The 21,504-nt window shown below is 44.1% G+C and overlaps 1 protein-coding gene and 1 pseudogene across 1 annotated transcript; one reads left to right on the top strand and one right to left on the bottom strand.

Moving 5' to 3' along the window:
* Nucleotides 1-5,027: 5,027 nt before the first annotated feature.
* On the bottom strand, nt 5,028-13,295 carry LOC139391902 (oxidoreductase NAD-binding domain-containing protein 1-like; annotated as a pseudogene).
* Nucleotides 13,296-14,282: 987 nt separating this feature from the next.
* Nucleotides 14,283-21,315, top strand: LOC139392034 (oocyte zinc finger protein XlCOF6-like). Its single transcript, XM_071139684.1, has 3 exons — nt 14,283-14,814; nt 16,571-16,658; nt 18,470-21,315. Exons 1-3 carry the CDS (start codon nt 14,554-14,556, stop codon nt 19,897-19,899), a joined length of 1,779 nt encoding a protein of 592 aa, XP_070995785.1. The 5' UTR covers nt 14,283-14,553; the 3' UTR covers nt 19,900-21,315.
* The last annotated feature ends 189 nt before the right edge of the window (nt 21,316-21,504 follow it).

The raw sequence follows: 21,504 nt of genomic DNA, 5'->3' as shown, positions 1-21,504 counted from the left end.
GGTGGTCATCAAAAAATGTAACCTGGAAAACATCCTCTGCTGACAACAAATACCAACTTTGGAGGACTGAATAGGCTGGGGAGGGTCAATGTCCATACCAAAGTTAAAAATGCTCTGCAGCGGGAGGTGATTGGCTTAGGTTGTCCTGCCCACATCATTCATAACACGGCCAGAACAGCTTTGGATATGATGTTGAGTACCTGCTCACAAACATATTTGGAATATGTTCATATTTTCACCGTCGGAGTAGAAAGACTAAAGGGCTTTTGTGAGTTTGTTGGACAGGAGTACCATAACATTTTAGGAAACCGCAATGTTCACTGGATGTCCATGCTCCCTGCTCTAGAAAGACTGCTGAAAATGTATGTGCCATTGAAATCCTTTATTTCTGAAGACAAATGCCCTGTGAACAATGTTCGAAGATCCACTGACTGAACTTTGGCTGGCCTTTGTCCATGGAAACTTGACCGTATTCAGTGACACGATAAAGATGCTTGGAGGCCAGGACCACTGTGCTGTGGAGTCCGCTGCAATTCTGAGAAACGTTGAGGCAAAATTGACTGATGTGACAACTTCATTCCAGTTTTGGTCAGAGGACTTCTGAGAGAGTTAGAGGAAAATGGTATCATGTCTAAAGAGAGCTTTCTCAAAACATCCCAATCATTCTTCACTACGGCTGTGAACTACTTGCAAGCATGGGGAAAGCACACAGATAATCTAAAAGATTTACATTGTCTCCTTTTACAAAGGCAACCTCTGTGTGAAGGCAGCAGGCACACTGCAGGAAAAATGCCCCAATGTGACCATCAATGAGGATACATTGTGTGACAAGGTTACTGGCCTGCAAGAGTTCCTAAAGGGGGGATCGCTTGAAGAATGGAAAACATCTGAGACACAGCTCAGTCAGAGATGGAGCACAGTGGTTACCCACTTCAAAGAGAATGACATCCCACACACTAACCTGGCTAGATTAGCGTCTGTTGTCATGTGCTTACCTGGAAGTAATGCACCAGTCGAGAGAGTGTTCTCCCAAATGAATGCTCTATGGACAGCAGCACGAAATAGATTCACTGTTCCTACCATCAAGGCCATGCTTATTGTGAAGACAAACTTCAACCTCCGTTGCCAGGAGTTCATGGAGAAGCTGGCCAAAGACAGAGCAATCCTGAAGAAAATACATTCTTCTGAGAAATATACAGATTAGGTCCCTATAAGTACAGTGGGGAGAATAAGTATTTGATACACTGCCGATTTTGCAGGTTTTCCTACTTACAAAGCATGTAGAGGTCTGTAATTTTTATCATAGGTACACTTCAACTGTGAGAGACGGAATCTAAAACAAAAATCCAGAAAATCACATTGTATGATTTTTAAGTAATTAATTTGCATTTTATTCCATGACATAAGTATTTGATCACCTACCAACCAGTAAGAATTCCGGCTCTCACAGACCTGTTAATTTTTCTTTGAGAAGCCATCCTGTTCTCCACTCATTACCTGTATTAACTGCACCTGTTTGAACTCGTTACCTGTATAAAAGACACTTGTCCACACACTCAATCAAACAGACTCCAACCTCTCCACAATGGCCAAGACCAGAGAGCTGTGTAAGGACATCAGGGTTAAATTGTAGACCTGCACAAGGCTGGGATGGGCTACAGGACAATAGGCAAGCAGCTTGGTGAGAAGGCAACAACTGTTGGCGCAATTATTAGAAAATGGAAGAAGTTCAAGATGACGGTCAATCACCCTCGGTCTGGGGCTCCATGCAAGATCTCACCTCGTGGGACATCAATGATCATGAGGAAGGTGAAGGATCAGCCCAGAACTACACGGCAGGACCTGGTCAATGACCTGAAGAGAGCTGGGACCACAGTCTCAAAGAAAACCATTAGTAACACACTACACAGTCATGGATTAAAATCCTGCAGCGCAAGCAAGGTCCCCCTGCTCAAGCCAGCACATGTCCAGGCCCGTCTGAAGTTTGCCAATTACCATCTGGATGATCCAGAGGAGGAATGGGAGAAGGTCATGTGGTCTGATGAGACAAAAATAGAGCAAAAATAAACTCCACTCACCGTGTTTGGAGGAAGGAGGAGGATGAGTACAACCCCAAGAACACCATCCCAACCGTGAAGCATAGAGGTGGAAACATCATTCTTTGGGGATGCTTTTCTGCAAAGGGGACAGGACGACTGCACCGTATTGAGGGGAGGATGGATGGGGCCATGTATCGTGAGATCTTGGCCAACAATTCCCTCTCTGTAACAGCATTGATGATGGGTCGTGGCTGGGTCTTCCAGCATGACAACGACCCGAAACACACAGCCAGGGCAACTAAGGAGTGGCTCCGTAAAAAGCATCTCAAGGTCCTGGAGTGGCCTAGCCAGTCTCCAGACCTGAACCTAATAGAAAATCTTTTGAGGGAGCTGAAAGTCTGTATTGCCCATCGACAGCCCCGAAACCTGAAGGATCTGGAGAAGGTCTGTATGGAGGAGTGGTCCAAAATCCCTGCTGCAGTGTGTGCAAACCTGATCAAGAACTACAGGAAACATATGATCTCTGGAATTGCAAACAAAGGTTTCTGTACCAAATATTAAGTTCTGCTTTTCTGATGTATCAAATACTTATGTCAATAAAATGCAAATGATTTACTTAAAAATCATACAATGATGGCTTCCGGGTTGGATGCGCTCTGTGTTAAGAAGCAGTGGTTGGGTTGTGTATCGGAGGACGCATGACTTTCAACCTTCGTCTCTCCCGAGCCCGTATGGGAGTTGTAGCGATGAGACAAGATAGTAGCTACTAAAAACAATTGGATACCACGAAATTGGGGAGAAAAAGGGGTAAAAAAAATAAAATAAATCATACAGTGAGATTTTCTGGATTTTTGTTTTAGATTCCGTCTCTCACAGTTGAAGTGTACCTATGATTTTAAAAAATGACCTCTACATGCTTTGTAAGTAGGAAACACTGCTGATTTTGCAGGTTATCAAATACTTGTTCTCCCCACTGTATATTATGTAGTTACCAATCTCATCAGCATCTTTTCTTTATTATGTTAAGTATTTCACATATACTATTGTCAGATTTTGTTCCAATTTTGCTCATGTTCTCTTCTGCTCTTATTCTACCTAGACGACCAGGACCACTGAATGGCTGTTCAGATTGGACAGTTCTGTCTTGTCTGTAGTGTTTCTGTAACAGTTGTTTTCTCTGTCTATCAGTCTGCCTGTTAGACTAAATACATGAAAACGGAATTGTCCCCTTTTTTTTTATTTCATAGATAATAACATGGGATATTTCTAATTATATATTGACCACCGAACTGGAAATGTCCCCGGTTTTCATTTCAGAAATCCGCTTCGTCACCTTCTCACCCTGGTCAGGCTTATCACCTAACGTTATCGTTCAGGGGGCACTGACAAGCTGCCTTTCAAGTGCGCGCGCTGGTGCTGTAACTAGTGATTGGCTGTCTCTACTTTCTTCCATTCTGTTATGTAAACGATTGGCGGAGCCTTGCATAGTCAGCATTGCTACAAACGCGGTTTACTCGTTCGCTTACAGACAGCTGTGATCCAACCCACCCCCCCCCAAACTTTTTTCATCGGATCTACACGAATCACGTAGGTCACCTATTTTGGATTCAAAACGGCGAATTACGCCAAAAGGTGACTAGTTTGCATCCCTGCAGGATTCCGTTTATTACAGTCAATGAGTTGAGGACAGTTTGAGTGTGTTTCTCCATCCTTGTAGTGGATCATCAGGAAAGCTATATATACACTCATTATACTGCACTTCACACAGGTCAGAGATCACCATCAGCCAGGCTCAGATCAATGGCCCCATACACACTCAGGTTGTACAACTGATGTTCATTGCATTTGGTGAACACCCGAGTCAGGTGATAGTTGAGTTGAATATTCCGGTAAAGAGAGATTTGTTCAAATTGTAGCCGAGTCAAGCCAGTTGTACAAGTTGGTACCTGGTAGAAATACACATTTATTTCTAAAATGAATCAAGTGATGCAGCCAGGTCACACCTGCGGAAAAATATGGTCCAAAGGCCCCAAACATGTTGCCATGGTAACGTGGGCAGGTGCGTGGTCTGGGTGGTGTGTGCTGGGTTGGTCTTAGAACTCATAGGGACTGGGGGGAGAGCAGGGTGGGTCCTCCCACCATTGATATCATAGGGACTGGGGGAGGAGAGCAGGGTGGGTCCTCCCACCATTGATATCATAGGGACTGGGGGGGAGAGCAGGGTGGGTCCTCCCACCATTGATATCATAGGGACTGGGGAGGAGAGCAGGGTGGGTCCTCCCACCATTGATATCATAGGGACTGGGGGGGAGAGCAGGGTGGGTCCTCCCACCATTGATATCATAGGGACTGGGGGGGAGAGCAGGGTGGGTCCTCCCACCATTGATATCATAGGGACTGGGGAGGAGAGCAGGGTGGGTCCTCCCACCATTGATATCATAGGGACTGGGGGGGAGAGCAGGGTGGGTCCTCCCACCATTGATATCATAGGGACTGGGGGGGGAGAGCAGGGTGGGTCCTCCCACCATTGATATCATAGGGACTGGGGGGGAGAGCAGGGTGGGTCCTCCCACCATTGATATCATAGGGACTGGGGGAGGAGAGCAGGGTGGGTCCTCCCACCATTGATATCATAGGGACTGGGGGGGAGAGCAGGGTGGGTCCTCCCACCATTGATATCATAGGGACTGGGGGGGAGAGCAGGGTGGGTCCTCCCACCATTGATATCATAGGGACTGGGGGGGAGAGCAGGGTGGGTCCTCCCACCATTGATATCATAGGGACTGGGGGAGGAGAGCAGGGTGGGTCCTCCCACCATTGATATCATAGGGACTGGGGGGGAGAGCAGGGTGGGTCCTCCCACCATTGATATCATAGGGACTGGGGAGGAGAGCAGGGTGGGTCCTCCCACCATTGATATCATAGGGACTGGGGGGGAGAGCAGGGTGGGTCCTCCCACCATTGATATCATAGGGACTGGGGGGGAGAGCAGGGTGGGTCCTCCCACCATTGATATCATAGGGACTGGGGGGGGAGAGCAGGGTGGGTCCTCCCACCATTGATATCATAGGGACTGGGGGGGAGAGCAGGGTGGGTCCTCCCACCATTGATATACAATATCAAGTGACGCAGCAGTGGATAGTTGAAGAAGAGGTCTGTCTCCAGTACGCACTACCACCACTTCTCAAACAGTATCCTGTCCTGGGATAGGCCTAAACTGAGCAGGGTCTGGACCATGCTCTCTATCATAGGTGGAGGGCCACACAGGTAACACAGCATAGTGTTAGGGTCGACGTGGCGACGCAACTCCCCCTCTGATAGCCTCCCGCCTGTGGAAGATCAAATCAACATTTATTTAAAGAAATAGAAATAAAAAGACATGGAAAATGTACTTTCATGTAGTGCTGTCATTTTATGGACTAGCATCCATTTAAATTAATTGGGAATGTATTATTTTTTATTTATTTTTTATTTTTTTGAATTTTACCCCTTTTTCTCCCCAATTTTCGTAGTATCCAATTGTTGTAGTAGCTACTATCTTGTCTCATCGCTACAACTCCCGTACGGGCTCGGGAGAGACGAAGGTTGAAAGTCATGCGTCCTCCGATACACAAGCCGCTGCTTCTTTAACACAGCGCACATCCAACCCGGGAAGCCAGCCGCACCAATGCGCCGGAGGAAACACCGTGCATCTGGCCACCTTGGCTAGCGTACACTGCGCCCAGCCCGCCACAGGAGTCGCTGGTGCGCGATGAGACAAGGACACCCCTACCGACCAAGCCCTCCCTAACCCGGGCGACGCTAGGCCAATTGTGCGTCGCCCCACGGACCTCCCGGTCGCGGCCGGTTACGACAGAGCCTGGGCGCGAACCCAGGACTCTGATGGCACAGCTGGCGCTGCAGTACAGCGCCCTTAACCACTGCGCCACCCGGGAGGCGGGAATGTATTTTTTAACAGCCAAACGAAACATATCCAGTTAGTTTAATTTCCAACCTCTTGCAGATTGTCTCAGTAAACATTTGTGGTTGTGTTAAAGTCATTCTGTAGTACTTACGGTTCATGGACGGTTGGAGTTCCTGGTCGATGTCTGCCGCCTGTGCAGTGATGTGGATGTCACAGGAGAATTTCTCTGGGAATTCTTTACACACATCTATGATGGTTTTCTGAGAGCAGAGAAGAAGAGCAGGGACAAGGAGGAACAATTATTGGTCTCATTCCCACACACAAACCCTGATATAATACAACTAGATATATACAAACACTGAACAAGAATATAAACGCAACATGTAAAGTGTTGGTCCCATGAGCTGAAATACAAGATCCCAGAAATGTTCCATACGCACAAAAAAAAAGCTTATTTCTCTCAAATGTTGTGAACAAATTTGTCAGTGAGCATTTCTGCTTTGCCAAGATAATCCGGATGGATTATGACACCTGACAGGTGTGGCATATCAAGAAGCTGATTAACCAGAATGATTATTACACAGGTTCACCTTGTGCTGGGGACAATAAAAGGCCGCTCTAAAATGTGCAGTTTTGTCACAAGGCTACTGATGTCTCAAGATGAAGGAACATGCTATTGGTATGTTGACTGCAGAAATGTCCACCACAGCTGTTTCCAGGACATTTTATTTAAATGTCTCTACCATAAGCTGCCTCAAGTCTTTTTAGAGAATTAGGCAGTAGTCCAACTGGTCTCACAACCACAGACCACGTGTAACCACGCCAGCCCAGCACCGCCACATCCAGCTTCTTCACCTGCTGGATCATCTGAGACCAGCCACCCAGACAGCTGATGAAACTGTGGGTTTGTACAACCAAAGAATTTCTGCACAAACTGTCAGAAACCGTCTCAGAGAAGCTCATCTGCGGTGCTCATCGTCCTCACCAGGGTCTTGACCTGACTGCAGTTCGGTGTCGTGAACGACTTCAGTGGACAAATGCTCACCTTCAATGGCCACTGGCACGCTGGAGAAGTGTGCTCTTCAATAATGAATCCAGGTTTCAACTGTACCATGATGGTGGGGTTGTGGATTGGCAGGCATAAGCTACGGATAACGAACACAATTGAATTTTATTGATGGCAATTTGATTGCACAGAGATATTGTGATGAGATCATGAGGCCCATTGTTGTGCCATTCATCCGCCGCCATCACCTCATGTTTCAGCATGATAATGCATGGCCCCATGTCACAAAGATCTGTACACAATTCCTGGAAGCTGAAAATGTTCCAGTTTTCTATGGCCTACATATTCACCTGATATGTCACCCATTGAGCAAATTTGGGACTTGCAACTTCTCACAGCCATTGAAGAGGAGTGGGACAACATTCCACAGGTCACAATCAACAGCCTGATCAACTCTATGCGAAGGAGATGTCGCGCTGCATGAGGCTAATGGTGGTCACACTAGATACGGACGGGTTTTATGATCCACACCCATACTTTATTTTTTTTTATGTATCTGTGACGAACAGATGCATATCTGTATTCCCAGTCATGTGAAATCCATAGATTAGGGCCAAATGAATTTATTTAAATTGACTGATTTCCTTATATGAACTGTAGCTCAGTAACACTAACACGCACACTAGTGATGCGTGGGTCAACTGTTTTTTTCACCAGCCCACATTTGCTAATAACCCATCCGCAACCACCCGGCTATATGTGATAAAGTGGAAATCTGAGGCCCACACCCAACACTAACCCGCTAATATAGAAAATGCACAGTAGTCTACAGTCAGACAGCGGAATTATTTTTTGAGAGGCTGTTTGTTAGTCAACATGTCTATAATTAGACCCATGCAACTTCTCTTCTGTCATTACTTGTTGCTTTAGAAGACAAAGTTGTTTAAGTCAGAAGTTTACACACTTAGGTTAGAGTCATTAAAACTTGTTTTTCAACCACTCCACAAATTTCTTGTTAACAAACTATAGTTTTGGCAAGTCGATTAGGACATCTACTTTGTGATTATTTCACTGTATCACAATTCCAGTGGGTCAGAAGTTTGCATACACTAAGTTGACTGTGCCTTTAAACAGCTTGGAAAAATTCCAGAAAATTCTGTCATGCCTTTAGCAGCTTCTGATAGGCTAATTGACATAATTTGAGTCAAATGGAGGTGTACCTGTGGATGTATTTCAAGGCTACCTTCAAACTTCGTGCCTCTTTTGCTTGACATCATGGGAAAATCAAAAGAAACCAGCCAAGACCCCAGAAAAATAATTGTAGACCTCCACAAGTCTGGTTCATCCTTGGGAGAAATGTCCAAATGCCTGAAGGTACCACGTTCATCTGTACAAACAATAGTACGCAAGTATAAACACCATGGGACCACACAGCCGTCATACCGCTCAGGAAGGAGACGTGTTCTGTCTCCTAGAGATGAACATACTTTGGTGCGAAAAGTGCAAATTAATCCCAGAACAGCAGCAAAGGAACTTGTGAAGATGCTGGAGGAAACAGGTACAAAAGTATCTATATCCACAGTAAAATAAGTCCTATATCGACATAACCGGAAAGGCTGCTCAGTAAGGAAGAAGCCACTGCTCCAAATTCGCCATAAAAAAGCCAGACTACGGTTTGCAACTGCACATGGCGACAAAGATTGTACATTTGAGAAATGTCCTCTGGTCTGATGAAACAAAAATAGAACTGTTTGACCATAATCACCATCGTTATGTTTGGAGGAAAAAGGGGGAGGCTTGCAAGCCGAAGAACACCATCCCAACCGTGAAGAACGGGGGTGGCAGCATCATGTTGTGGGGGTGCTTTGCTGCAGGAGGCACTGGTGCACTTCACAAAATAATAAACAATTTGCATATATTGAAACAACATCTCAAGACATGTCAGGAAGTTAAAGCTTGGTCGAAAATAGCAATGACCCCAAGCATACTTCCAAAGTTGTGGCAAAATGGTTTAAGGACAACAAAGTCAATGTATTGGAGTGGCTATCACAAAGCCCTGACCTCAAGCCTATAGAACATTTGTGGGCAGAACTGAAAAAGCGTGTGCGAGCAAGGAGGCCTACAAACCTGACTCAGTTACACCAGCTCTGTCAGGAGGAATGGGCCAAAATTCGCCCAACTTATTATGGGAAGCTTGTGGAAGGCTACCTGAAACGTTTGACCCAAGTTAAACCATTTAAAGGCAATGCTACCAAATACTAATTGAGTGTATGTAAACTTCTGACCCACTGGGAATGTAATGGAATAAATAAAATATGAAATAAATCACTATTATTAACATTTCACATTCTTAAAATAATAACCGACCTAAGACAGGGACTTTTTACTAGGATTAAATGTCAGGAATTGTGGAAAAACTGAGTTTAAATGTATTTGGCTACGTTGTATGTAAACTTCCGACTTCAACTGTAAACCCTTGCTCACCAGAATGTCATAAATCGATAGAATGAATGCATCAAGGGTGGTCATCTTGATTATAGTCAAGTTCTGCAAAGATGGACCTAGTTAAACTGCAGCTAACCCAGAACAGAGCGAGACATTTTACTCTTCATTGTAATCAGTGGGGTGATATCGATACAATGCATGGCAGACTCTCTTGGCTAAGAGTTGAGGAAAGACTGACTGCATCACTTCAAGTTATAAGAAATTCCAAATTGTTTGCACAGTCAACTTACATACAGCACTGAGAAACATACACTTTCCCCCACCAGACATGCCACCAGAAGTCTTTTCACAGTCCTCAAGTCCAGAACAAATTCAAGGAAACGTACAGTATTATAGAGCCATGACTGCATGGAACTCCCTTCCATAGTGAAGAGCAAACCTGGTTTCAAAAAACAAATAAAGCAACACTTCACGGCACAACGCCTCTCCCCTACTTTCTATATGTGTGTGTGTGTGTGTGTGTGTGTAACTGATACACACACTACATGTTCATGTTTTTGAATGCATGTAAATTGTAAAGTCTTATCTGTAGTCTTTTTTGTTATGTGTCAGACACCAGTAAGACCAAATGTCACCATAATGGGGATCCTAATAAAATAAAAATACTCTCTGCTTCTCTCACAGCAAAGATGTTTAGGGACTGGGGAGAAAATGCAATAACGCAAAGAAAGCAACATTTTCAAACTGACATCAGTTTGACCGGTTTTAAGGAAATTAAAAGCTGTTAAAACGAGCCAAAAAATGTTTTGTTTGGCTTGGATGCATATTTTATGTGGTTGAATGACTAAAATCAGCTTTTATGATGCTTATAAAAGATAGGGACCGTCTGTAAATGTGGCAGTGCTAACCGTGTATTCATTCTCTATGCTGAAATAAATAAATCATATTTCCCCACTCCTGTTCCCGAGTCAAAATTTACATTTGGTGTGTAATTTTACTGCAACAAATGCTTCATTCTGCAGGCGTTAATGTTATATTAGGCAATGTGAGAGGTTATAGACCTACAGTCCAGATTTCAGTTAGGTTACTATTCCATTTAACCCATCTGAACAGCACAGTTCCCTTGACGTGCCATTTTGACAGATACTACTGCACTGTTGGAGCTATGAACACGTTTCTCTACACCCGCAATAACATCTGCTAAATATGTGACCAATAGAAATTGATTTGAAGTCCCTTAGGCTACACACTAACAGCAGATAATAAATTATAAAAGAAACCTCAATGTTGCCAATAGATGAGTCGACCCACCTACTCCCCCCTCCCTACCCACCCGCCCTGCCGATATAACCACAGGGATTGCGAGTTATGAGTCAACCCACGTACCCCCCTCCCCTCACTTTGAAGAGCAGCTCTTGTGCGTTCTTGGCGCTGTAGCAGAGGTGGGTGGAGCCTATTGTAGCCCCTCCCTACTTTTGCGGGATTCTGTCATAGCAGGTCAGCGGCGTGAAGCAGGATGGCTTCTGTAACACTGCTGTTACACACACTGCTGTTACACACACACACACACACACAGCTGTTACACACACACACGATGGGAGAGAGAGATCTTATAGCTGGTAGGGGGGGGGGGGGGGTATTTTGAAAACAACAGCAGCAAATTCCCTCTCCTTTTCCCATTATACACACACACACTCCTCTGCTTTATCTGTTGTCACAGTCCCCACACTCAAACCCAGTACAGACGGAAGAGTTAACAACAGGCTCATCAAACAATCCCAGGGCTGAGTACAGTCTCCAACCACTTTACTGTGGAATATCAGACAGCTTTATGTGGCGACAACCACAGTCACACACAGCTTACTGCTCAGAGAAGACACAGCTACTGGATGAGATCAGACTTACAATACAATCTAGAAAAACACACACACACCAGATGGAGAGACAGGCAGAAAGACTGACAGACACTGACAATGCTATTGATTTTGATGCAGAAACTAAAACTACATGTGAAAATGTTCATTTCAATGTACACACACTCACTCACTCACCTTGGTGTGTATCCAATGTGCGGGGGGGATGTTCTGTGTATTTGACAGCCAGCTCGATAACGCCCTCTCTCTGCAACAGACCTGGACTGGAACAAACTGAGAATCCTCCTACCTTCTCCATACCAGGTATAAAGAAGTCCACCCTGGACACACAGAGAGACAGACCGAGAGACAAAAAGAGAATCCTTATTTTTAAATAATGCAAAACATGTCCAACTGAGAACGTAATCTAACGGATTCAAACGCAACCTCAAAATGTACAGCATGTGTCCATGTCACTCACATATCTTTACATAACATACCACAGGAAGTGGTAACTTTCCACAAGTTTGGAGAAAAAGAGTGCACAGCCCTCCAAGGCAATAACAACTAGCAAGCATCTCTCCCTCTCTGACACGTAAACAGAGACACACACATATGTTTCTCCCACTCCTCCTACCCATCTGTCATATGGACTGGAGGAGGTGTAAGGTATGGTATTTACATCCGTTTTACATCCATTACTGAACACCGGCAGGGCAACTCACCAACCTCTTCTGTTTATACACAAACCGCCCACCAACAGTATGGACCACAGAGTTGAAGGGGATATTTATCAACTGAATGTACTTTTACATCATAAATTAAACATGTTTATGGATGTGTGCTTTGCTTTTAGCTACAATATTAATGCCGTTTTCCTTTGTAGCTCAGTGGGTAGAGCGTGCCACGTGTAACGCCAGGGTAGTGAGTTTGATTCCCGGGACTACCCATTGGTAATGAATGCACGCATGACGAAGTCGCTTTGGAAAAACAGAGTGCTAAATGGCACATGTTATGAAGCCTGTAAGTGGGTCTGAAACAATCTTGTAAGTTGGAAATCCCCCCTAACTGCTTCCTGCTGTCATCATATGCATTTGTTTATCAACTTATTTATTTACCTGTATTTTAACCAGGTGGGTTGATTGAAAACATTGTCTTTTAACACAATGACCTGGGGAACAGTGGCAGGGGAGAGCAACACTGTAAATAGCATTACACACATTCAATACAACACTTCCCTCTAGTGCCTGGTAAAGGTATTACAGCCATTATAAAATGTGGTTTGCGCAAGACCTTGATGGATTGCAGCAGGTAATTTATCTTACTGTGCGTGATGATTGACAGCAGCCTGTGCCAGATAATGAATTTGATAACCTCTATACCCCTGTATGGACCTTTTGTCCAAACTGTTGATGTGATATACTGGTTAATTTAACTGTGACAACACACTGCCTCTCCCCCTATAGCGTATCTACCCATACCTATAGCCTACGCACTTGTGCAGGTCTGAAAGGATTGGATAGGTGTAAACATCCTCTCCCCAAAGCCATTGGTGTAAATGCTGTATTCAGTCTCCTTTCAATGAGCTATGGATGTAGCCAAACAAATGACAGTACTGTACTACTCACCACTGTCCAGCTCTGAAAGTAAAGTCTGGATGGACAGCTAGCCGGAGGCGTTTCACTGTCTCAGACTCGTCCATGATGCCACATACCCGCGCCGGATATACATGCTGGACACACACACCAACACACAGTTTACAAATGAAATAACCTGTCAATCAATTATGAAGATTAACACAAGTAAACTGTGGCAATAGTTGAGAATCTGTACATTAGAAACCTTTAGCCTAGACAAACACAGATTAACAAAATGTCTTCGATATTGTCAGTCTCATCATAACACAGATCTAAAACTGTTTTCAGTTTTGGATTGCATAAGCCACAGGTTTGTTGCTGCAGTACAAACACAGCTGGATGGTCACTCACATCTTGTCTGTAGTTGCTGGCTGTCCTCTCTAGATGGTCCGTTTGTCTTCTGGATTACATTTTCCTGAAAAGACAACAGAAATGCCTACTTTATTTAAACATGTCTGTCTATCAGAAAATAATGTAGCCAAGCGAATCAGCACAACGGTCAGTTACGTGTATAACCTATATGGCCCTTAGAAAGACTGCAGTCTCACCTGTGTGCTGACGTCAAAACAAACAATAAATAGACTTGTACCCATTGTCAGATGGGTCCAGCAAACTTTAAGTAAATCATGATCATCTAAAAACAGGCGAGTAGCTCCGGGTGTATGGCAGCTTTGGTGTTGTTAAAGACGTGACAAGTGTAGTAGCCGCACAATCAGCCCCAAGCCCGCTCCTAACCCCCCCAACAGTGACAGAGGGGTGACGGGCCACCTGACAGCAACAATACTCCACATATTATATATGAAACCCAACTCACCTTGTGATCGAACACGGGAACAATACAGGCGACCGTATCAGACCGCCGGACGCCCCCGACAATGTGAAGCTTCGAGCCGCCATGGAAAGTATACAGAGGACGCTCATGTGCAATATAATGTAACTTTACCTTTTCTTTAGAGAGGCAACCTATTGAGGTAGAGAGTGGAGAAAGTTGGTGTTGGTGGCTAGCTAGCTGACGGTATAGTGATCTAAACCAGATTTAACAGATGACAGCAAGCATGTGAGTCATTTTGTCGATACTAGCTAGTTAGCTAAAGTTTACGTTTGGTGTAGCTAGGATGCTAACCAACTGTGCAACCACCGTTTCTAAAACAGAGAAATCCATAGCATGCTAACTCAGTCAGCCCAGTCACACAACAAGCCTTTCACTTAACATTTACAGCTATCGTAGCACTGACTGCATTCCCTACGGAATATAGCTAGTTTCTCTGAAAAGCAAGTCTTGCCAATGTATGACAATCTGTTTGATATGATCTTCTTGCAGGTTAGATAACCTTCCTGAAATGTGTGGAAGATTTGTTGACTCCGGAAGTGATTGACGGCATGCTCTTTCGTGTGTTCATATTTGCGCAGATACTGCGCATGCCACATGGATGTTCTATCAATAATCAGTTAGGCTTCAGCATTTGAGTCATGCAGATGTATAGTTTCTGCATAATTCTGCGGATTTATTTTTTGGATAGTGCAGCCTAATGTTTTATTTTTTAGTGTGTTGGATAGGATATCATTGTGGTGAGCTGGTCTTGAGTTCAGTCTAACGTTACCTAGCTAGTCTTTCTCTCAGAATTCAAAGGAAGGGGAACGTGTCGACGGAGATACTCAAGTTCACACGATGAATAACAAACCTGGGAAAGGGCAAAGCAACACAACCAAGAGGACTATACAGTCTAACACTAATGGGGTTACTTTCAACTCCATCCGAATAAAAAAAGAACCAGGAGACTTTGAACGGAAGGAAATTGGTGACCATTCCAAACGTCCTTTGCTGGAGAAGCAAAAGCACGTCAAGCAACATCAAACTACGTCCAACCAAGCGACCCGGTATAGCAAGATATCGAGGAGTCCTGTGGTGATACTAACAAAATTGTCCAACGTAAGATGAGTTAGTAGTCTTTCCCCAACATGGTTACCTGGAGGAAAATCTAGTCCGGGGGGGGGGGGGGGGGTCATGTAATTTCAAATTCTCAGTGTTTTAGAATTAGTTGCTTATTAGGCTATTTATCGACGTGCCTGATGCTGCCCCTCATCTCTGATTCTCAGCTGGTCCCTCAATATCAAGTGAGCCTATTGGCTATTTAGTGTGATGCACAGAGCAGAGTTATATTTCTAAGATAGCTACTGGGATGGTGTAAATACAACTAGGCTGCATTATACACTGCAATGGATATTCCAAGCCCTGGCCTGCTCTACTCTTGCTGATCTGCCTAACCAATGGCTGTGCTGTGTAGGCCTACGGTGGCAGTTCAGAAAGAGAGTCAAATGCTTCTTCCGCAAATACTTTTTGATTAGGCCTAGTCCAAAAGATAGTTAATCTTGCTCGCTGACTAGTCTATATCCTGTGTCCTGTTCAGTTTGAGAAGGAGAGTGCGAAGATGAGGAGGACCGGAGGTCAACTTTGATAGCTTGCGGCTACTATATTGTTTTTAATTAAATCAATTATGTTTCTTGCCCATGGTGTATTTATCAGTTACTGACCTCTCAATAAACCAGATTTGAGTAACTTACATTGTGCTGAAACTAAAGCTGCAGCCGCAGCACAATCAATCGAAAATGGACAGCTCATAAACAAATTATGTAAGGTGTTGGTTTCATGAGCTGAAATAAAAGATCCCAGAAATGTTCCATATGCACAAAAAGCTTATTGTGCACACATTTGTTTACATCCCTGTTCGTGAGCATTTCTCCTTTGCCAAGATAATCCATCCACCTGACTGGTGTGGCATATCAAGAAGCTGATTAAACAGAATGATCATTATGCTGGGGACAATAAAAAGCCACTCTAAAATGTGCAGTTTTTGTCACACAACACAATGCCACAATTGGCATGCTGACTACAAGACTGTCCACCAGAGCTGTTGCCAGAGAATTTAATGTTAATTTCTCTACCATAAGCCATCTCCAATGTCATTTTAGAGAATTTGGCATGTGGTAACCACACCAACCCAGGACCTACACATCTGGGTCCTTCACCTGTGGGATCGTCTGAGACCAGCCACCTTGACAGCTGATGAAACTGTGTGTTTGCACAACCAAAGAATTTCTGCACAAACGGTCAGAAACCATCTCGGAGAAGCTCATCTGCTGCTCGTCGTCCTCACCAGGGTCTTGACCTGACTGCAGTTTGAAGTCATAACCGACTTCAGTGGACAAATGCTAACCTTGGTTTGCTGATGTCAACGTTGTGAACAGAGTGCCCAGTGGTGGTGGGGTTATGGTATGGGCAGGCATAAGCTATGGACAACAAACATAATTGTATTTTATCGATGGTAATTTGAATACACGAGATACCGTGACGAGATCCTGAGGCCCATTGTCGTGCCATGCATACTCGCCAGACATGTCACCCATTGAGCGAGTTTAGGGTGCTCTGGATTGACGTGTACGACAGCATGTTCCAGTTCCCGCCAATATCCAGCAACTTCACATAGCCATTGAAGAGGAGTGGGATAACATTACACAGGTCACATCCATAGACCAGGGCCTAATTTATTTTAATTGACCGATTTCCTTCTATGAACTGTAACTCGGTAAAATCCTTGAAATTGTTGCACGTTGCGTTTTATATTTTTGTTCAGTGAAGGTTGTTGGTTTATGCTTACTGTGGTTTCTTCATCTTTCTAATCTATAAGGTGGTGCTTAAGACTCTTCTGAGAGAAACTAAAGTGCGTTTGGTGAAGGAGGAGACAGATGCCAGGAGGGATGAAGACAACAGTGAAGGTAGGACATGTACATACTCCAGTCTACACCCAATACTGCAGTGAAAATGGGTGATACATTTCTGAAGATTTTAATTTGATATCAGCAGGGATTATTTCTTTATTCTGGAATTAGGAAAATTACATTTCTCTTTTTTATGTGTTCCCTCTCCCACCCCATAGGGAGTTAACATTATTTACAATAAGGGTTAGATGAAGAAAATCAGACCTCTAATGAAAATGGATGGCCTCCCTTCAGCAAAATATATTTAACCTAAACCCTCCCTGAAGACTGTAAAAAAACAAGTGACCCTCCCCTATACCCAAATAAGAATTAAAACACAAAGCGGGTACCAGAAAAAATGCCTCGCATTTATCCTCACTTCTTGGACAGACTAGAGCCTTACATATGTAGTTTTATAAACTGTTATTCGACCTGTGTGCATTAGATGGCAATGTAAGAATTTTTATAGCACACAGGGCTGAGGGCCTGAAGGTTGTGGGTTCGTCGTGGACAAGAGTTGGGGTGGAAAGATCTCCTTTATTGTAAAATCATTGCATGAATCTGTCACTGTGTTTTCAAGTCAGAGAAAAAATAGCCTTTTTATAAACATTTCATGCAATTGTAAATATTAGCAGAATCGTTTTTTAATAACACAAATTACAGGATAATACAAATGGACGGAGAACGAGGCCTATGTGTTCATCTTATCATATTTCTCTAATGCCAAATCAGTGTGTCTTGTTTGCAACAAAACTGTCCCTGTTTGCAAATAATTAAATCTGAGACATCATTAGGAATTTGAGCATGGTACTTTCAAAAGTTAGGACTACCTTTCCACCCAATACAGAGAAGGCCTACCTTTCCACCCCAGACAGAGAAGGCCTACCTTTCCACCCAATACAGAGAAGGCCTACCTTTCCACCCCAGACAGAGAAGGCCTAACTTTCCACCCCAGACAGAGAAGGCCTACCTTTCCACCCCAGACAGAGAAGGCCTACCTTTCCACCCCAGACAGAGAAGGCCTACCTTTCCACCCCAGCAAAGTACATTTGTCTCATCTGCTATAGGAGGTTGTAGTTTAGCCTCTGAATGTCAAAGAAATGAAGCAATACATATCCCCCATATGCATTGGAGTCACATCTGTCCCGTGTGTTTTACAGCTTGTTTCACAAAGCATCTCGGACCAAAGCTCTGTTATACATCACTTTATTTAATCAGATCTGTTTTATTTTCTTAAATCTTAAGCTAACAATCTTCTCATAAAAGTTGTTCATAGTGCGTCGGACACATGCATTTTGCCATTTTCTTTCATACCTTATAAATTCAAGTCTTGGTTTTAAATGAACAGCCCTTCACTGACAGAGGTATGCTATTTAAAGAGTGGATATTGGGTGTAGGAATTGACCAATAAAATCTATGGATATAGCAGCCTATATAGCCTTTTAGTCTGTCAAACAGGTAGGCCTACCTCATTTCTTAAATAGGCTCCAACACAAAGCCCTATTGTTGTTAGTGAAGTCTAATTAAAATGAATTATGCCTACTCAAATTTTCATACTTTCTGCACCATGAGCCATTTTCGATTGTGCTGCGGCTGCTTCTTCAAGTTTCAGCACCACAATGTAAGTTACTCGAATATGGCTTATTGTGAGGTCAATAACTCTGATAAATACATCACGGGCAAGAAACCTAATGTTTTTAATAAAAATCTATTATAGTAGTAGCAAGCTATCAAAGTTGATCTTTGGTCCTCCTCATCTTCACAAGCTGAACAGAATACAGGCTATTCTGAGTTCAAGGCCTAATCACCTCTTTATCCCTCTCCCTCAGTCTCTTCTCCGCAGTTCTTTCCTTGTCCACACTGCACCATCTCCTTCACTGACTGTTACTTCCTGGAGAACCACATCAAGACCAAACACCAGAAGCAGTACCTGGCCATGTTGAAAAGCCACGTCTCAAAGAGTAAAACCGTGTACGCCCCCACACACAGCTGTCCCCAGTGCAGCTGCATGTTCCATACCCCACGACAGCTACACATCCACACCCGCCAGGCCCACCCCTCCGCCCTTCCCCAGAAACCTGCCCGTCCCCCCAGGGTTCCGGGGAAACTCCACCCCTGCCCGCAGTGTGCCCGTAGATTCCCGTACCTGGGAACCCTGCTGAAGCACTGCAAGAATTTGCACAAAATGGCTGTTTTTCGCACCGATGGTCACATCAGTTGTGCTGACTGTGGGAAGAGCTTTGAGAATTGCTGGGGACTAGGGCCACACCGGTGTCAAGAACCAGAGGGCACTAAACCTAAGGACACTAAGACTGTGGTCTGTCTGGAAGTCGGCTTCCATTGCTCAGAGTGTGGGAAGATCCTCAGTACTCCTACGAGCCTGGACACTCACATGCGCATCCACACTGGAGAGAAGCCATACGAATGTAAGGAGTGCGGCAAGCGCTTCTCAGAGAACAGCGGTTACCGTTATCACTCGTTAATACACTCGGGGCTCAAGCCGTTCAAATGCCAGGACTGTGGGAAGACTTTCAAACGGAAGTCGCTCCTCTGGACTCACATGTCGGTTCACACTGGTGAGCGGAAGTTCTCCTGCACCCAATGCGATAAGCGGTATGCAAGCAGGGCCCATCTGAAGCTTCACCTGCGAACACACTCGGGGGAGAGACCTTTCAAATGCACCGTTTGTGGTAAAGACTTTGCTGACAAAGCTTATCTGAAAACACACCTGAAGATCCACAGTAACGAGAAGAACTACCACTGTGGGGTTTGTGGGCGGGCGTTCTTGAGGCTGGGGTTGTTGAAGTTACACATGCGCTCACATACCGGGGAGAGGCCCTACCACTGCACAGTGTGCGACAAGAAGTTTTTTCGACTCTCACACCTGAAGAACCATCACCTGACTCACACGGGTGAGAAACCATACACCTGTACCGAGTGCAGTAAAAGCTTCACTCAGTCTGGGGATCTGTCCAAGCACAAGCTCCTACACACTGGGGAGAAGCCATTTGAATGCCCTGAATGCCCCAGCCGGTTTAACCGTTCTGGTTCTCTGTCCAGTCACATGAGGACCCACACTCACCGTGATATAAAGCCATACTCCTGCCAAGAATGTGGGAAGAGCTTTTATGAACAGAGTCACGTCAAAGTCCACATGAAGACCCACACAGGGGAGAGACCGTATCCCTGCCCCCACTGCCTTTTCAGCTTCACTCGGAAAGCACATCTCTCCAAACACCTGCCTAGATGTCGTAAATGATCATGGTTGGCATTTTTTATGACACCTTTTTTATTATGAAATTCATTGTATTCATAGGAATCACTTTTAGATGAATCCACCACAGTAAAACAATAACGTAATATAGTCATGGAATACATTGAAACATTATTATACTGAGCAAAAATATAAACGCAACATGTACAGTGTTGGTCCAATGTTTCATGGGCTGAAATAAAAGATCCCAGAAAAAGCTTATTGCTCACAAATTTGTTTACATCCATGTTAGTGAGCATTTTTTCCTTTGCCAGGATAATCCATCCACCTGACAGGTGTGGCATATCAATAAGCTGATTAAACAGCATGGTCATTACACAGGTGCACCTTGTGCTGGGGACAAAAGGCCCTAAAAAAATTGCCATTTTGTCACGAAACACAATGCTAGAGATGTTTCTAGTTTTACGGGAGCGTGCAATTGACTTGCTGACTGCAGGAATGTCGACCAGAGCTGTTGCCAGACAAATGCTATGTTAGTTTCTTTACCATAAGCCGCCTCAAGTTGTTTTAGAGAATTTGACAGTACATCCTACCAGCCTCTCAAACGTAGACCATGTGTATGGCATTGTGTGGGCAAGCGGTTTGCTGATGTCAATGTTGTGAACAAAATGCCCAGTGGTGGTGGGGTTACGGTATGGGCAGGCATAAGCTATGGACAACCAAGACAATTGCATTTTATCGATGGCAATTTGAATGCACAGAGATATTGAGATCCTGAGGCCCATTCTCGTGCCCTTCATCCGCCGCCATCACCTTGTGTTTCAGAATGATAATGTCGCAAGGACGTATACACAATTCCTGGAAGCTGTAAATGTCATAGTTCTTCCATGGCCTGCATACTCACCAGACATGTCACCCATTGAGCAAGTTTGGAAGGCTCTGAATCAACGTGTATGACAGCATGTTTCAGTTCCCACCAATATCCAGCAACTTCGCACAGCCAGTGAAGAGGAGTGGGACAACATTACACAGGCCACAATCAACAGCCTGATCAACTCTATGCGAAGGAGATGTGTCACGCTGCATGATGCAAATGGTGGTCACACTAGATACGGACGGGTTTTATGATCCACACCCATACTTTTATGTTTAAGGTATCTAGGACCAACAGATCTGTATTCGCAGTCATGTGAAGTACATAGATTAGAGCCTAATTGATTTATTTTAATTGACTGATTTCCTTTATATGAACTGTAGCTCAGTAAATCTTTTAAATTGTTGCATGTTGCGTTTATATTTTTGTTCAGTATAGTAGATCATAGTTACATTGTTTTGTTAATGAACACCCTTTTTAGTACTTTTTTTCATTTCATTTAAAATAATATTACTGTATGCTGAATCTCCTGGTAACAACTGATGGTGACAAAGCCTACGAAAGATAAATAAAAGTTATCAGTCAGCGAATTGATCAGTCTGCCATCTGAATGGTCTGAATTGTATGGCTCAAATCTTGATTGTGTACTCTAATACAAAATTATTCAGTCAGTTATCCTCAGAAAATGGCTATAACTGTTTCCATCTGAACTAGGGGAGGCATAGCAAATACAAAGTGCATTCGGAAAGTATTCAGACCCCTTGACTTTTTCCTCA

Source organism: Oncorhynchus clarkii, chromosome 32, assembly GCF_045791955.1.
Source record: "Oncorhynchus clarkii lewisi isolate Uvic-CL-2024 chromosome 32, UVic_Ocla_1.0, whole genome shotgun sequence".
In the NCBI taxonomy this organism is placed as follows: domain Eukaryota; kingdom Metazoa; phylum Chordata; class Actinopteri; order Salmoniformes; family Salmonidae; genus Oncorhynchus; species Oncorhynchus clarkii.
The sequence above is the reverse complement of the archived record's forward strand: the minus strand, read 5'-3'. Positions and strand labels throughout refer to the sequence as shown.

Bases quoted from the DNA above. Each gene is read 5' to 3' on its own strand.
- LOC139392034 (XM_071139684.1), top strand. From the start codon at position 14,554: ATGAATAACAAACCTGGGAAAGGGCAAAGCAACACAACCAAGAGGACT. The intron at 14,815-16,570 runs GTAAGATGAGTT...CTAATCTATAAG, and splicing joins TACTAACAAAATTGTCCAAC to GTGGTGCTTAAGACTCTTCT. The intron at 16,659-18,469 runs GTAGGACATGTA...CCTCTCCCTCAG, and splicing joins GGATGAAGACAACAGTGAAG to TCTCTTCTCCGCAGTTCTTT.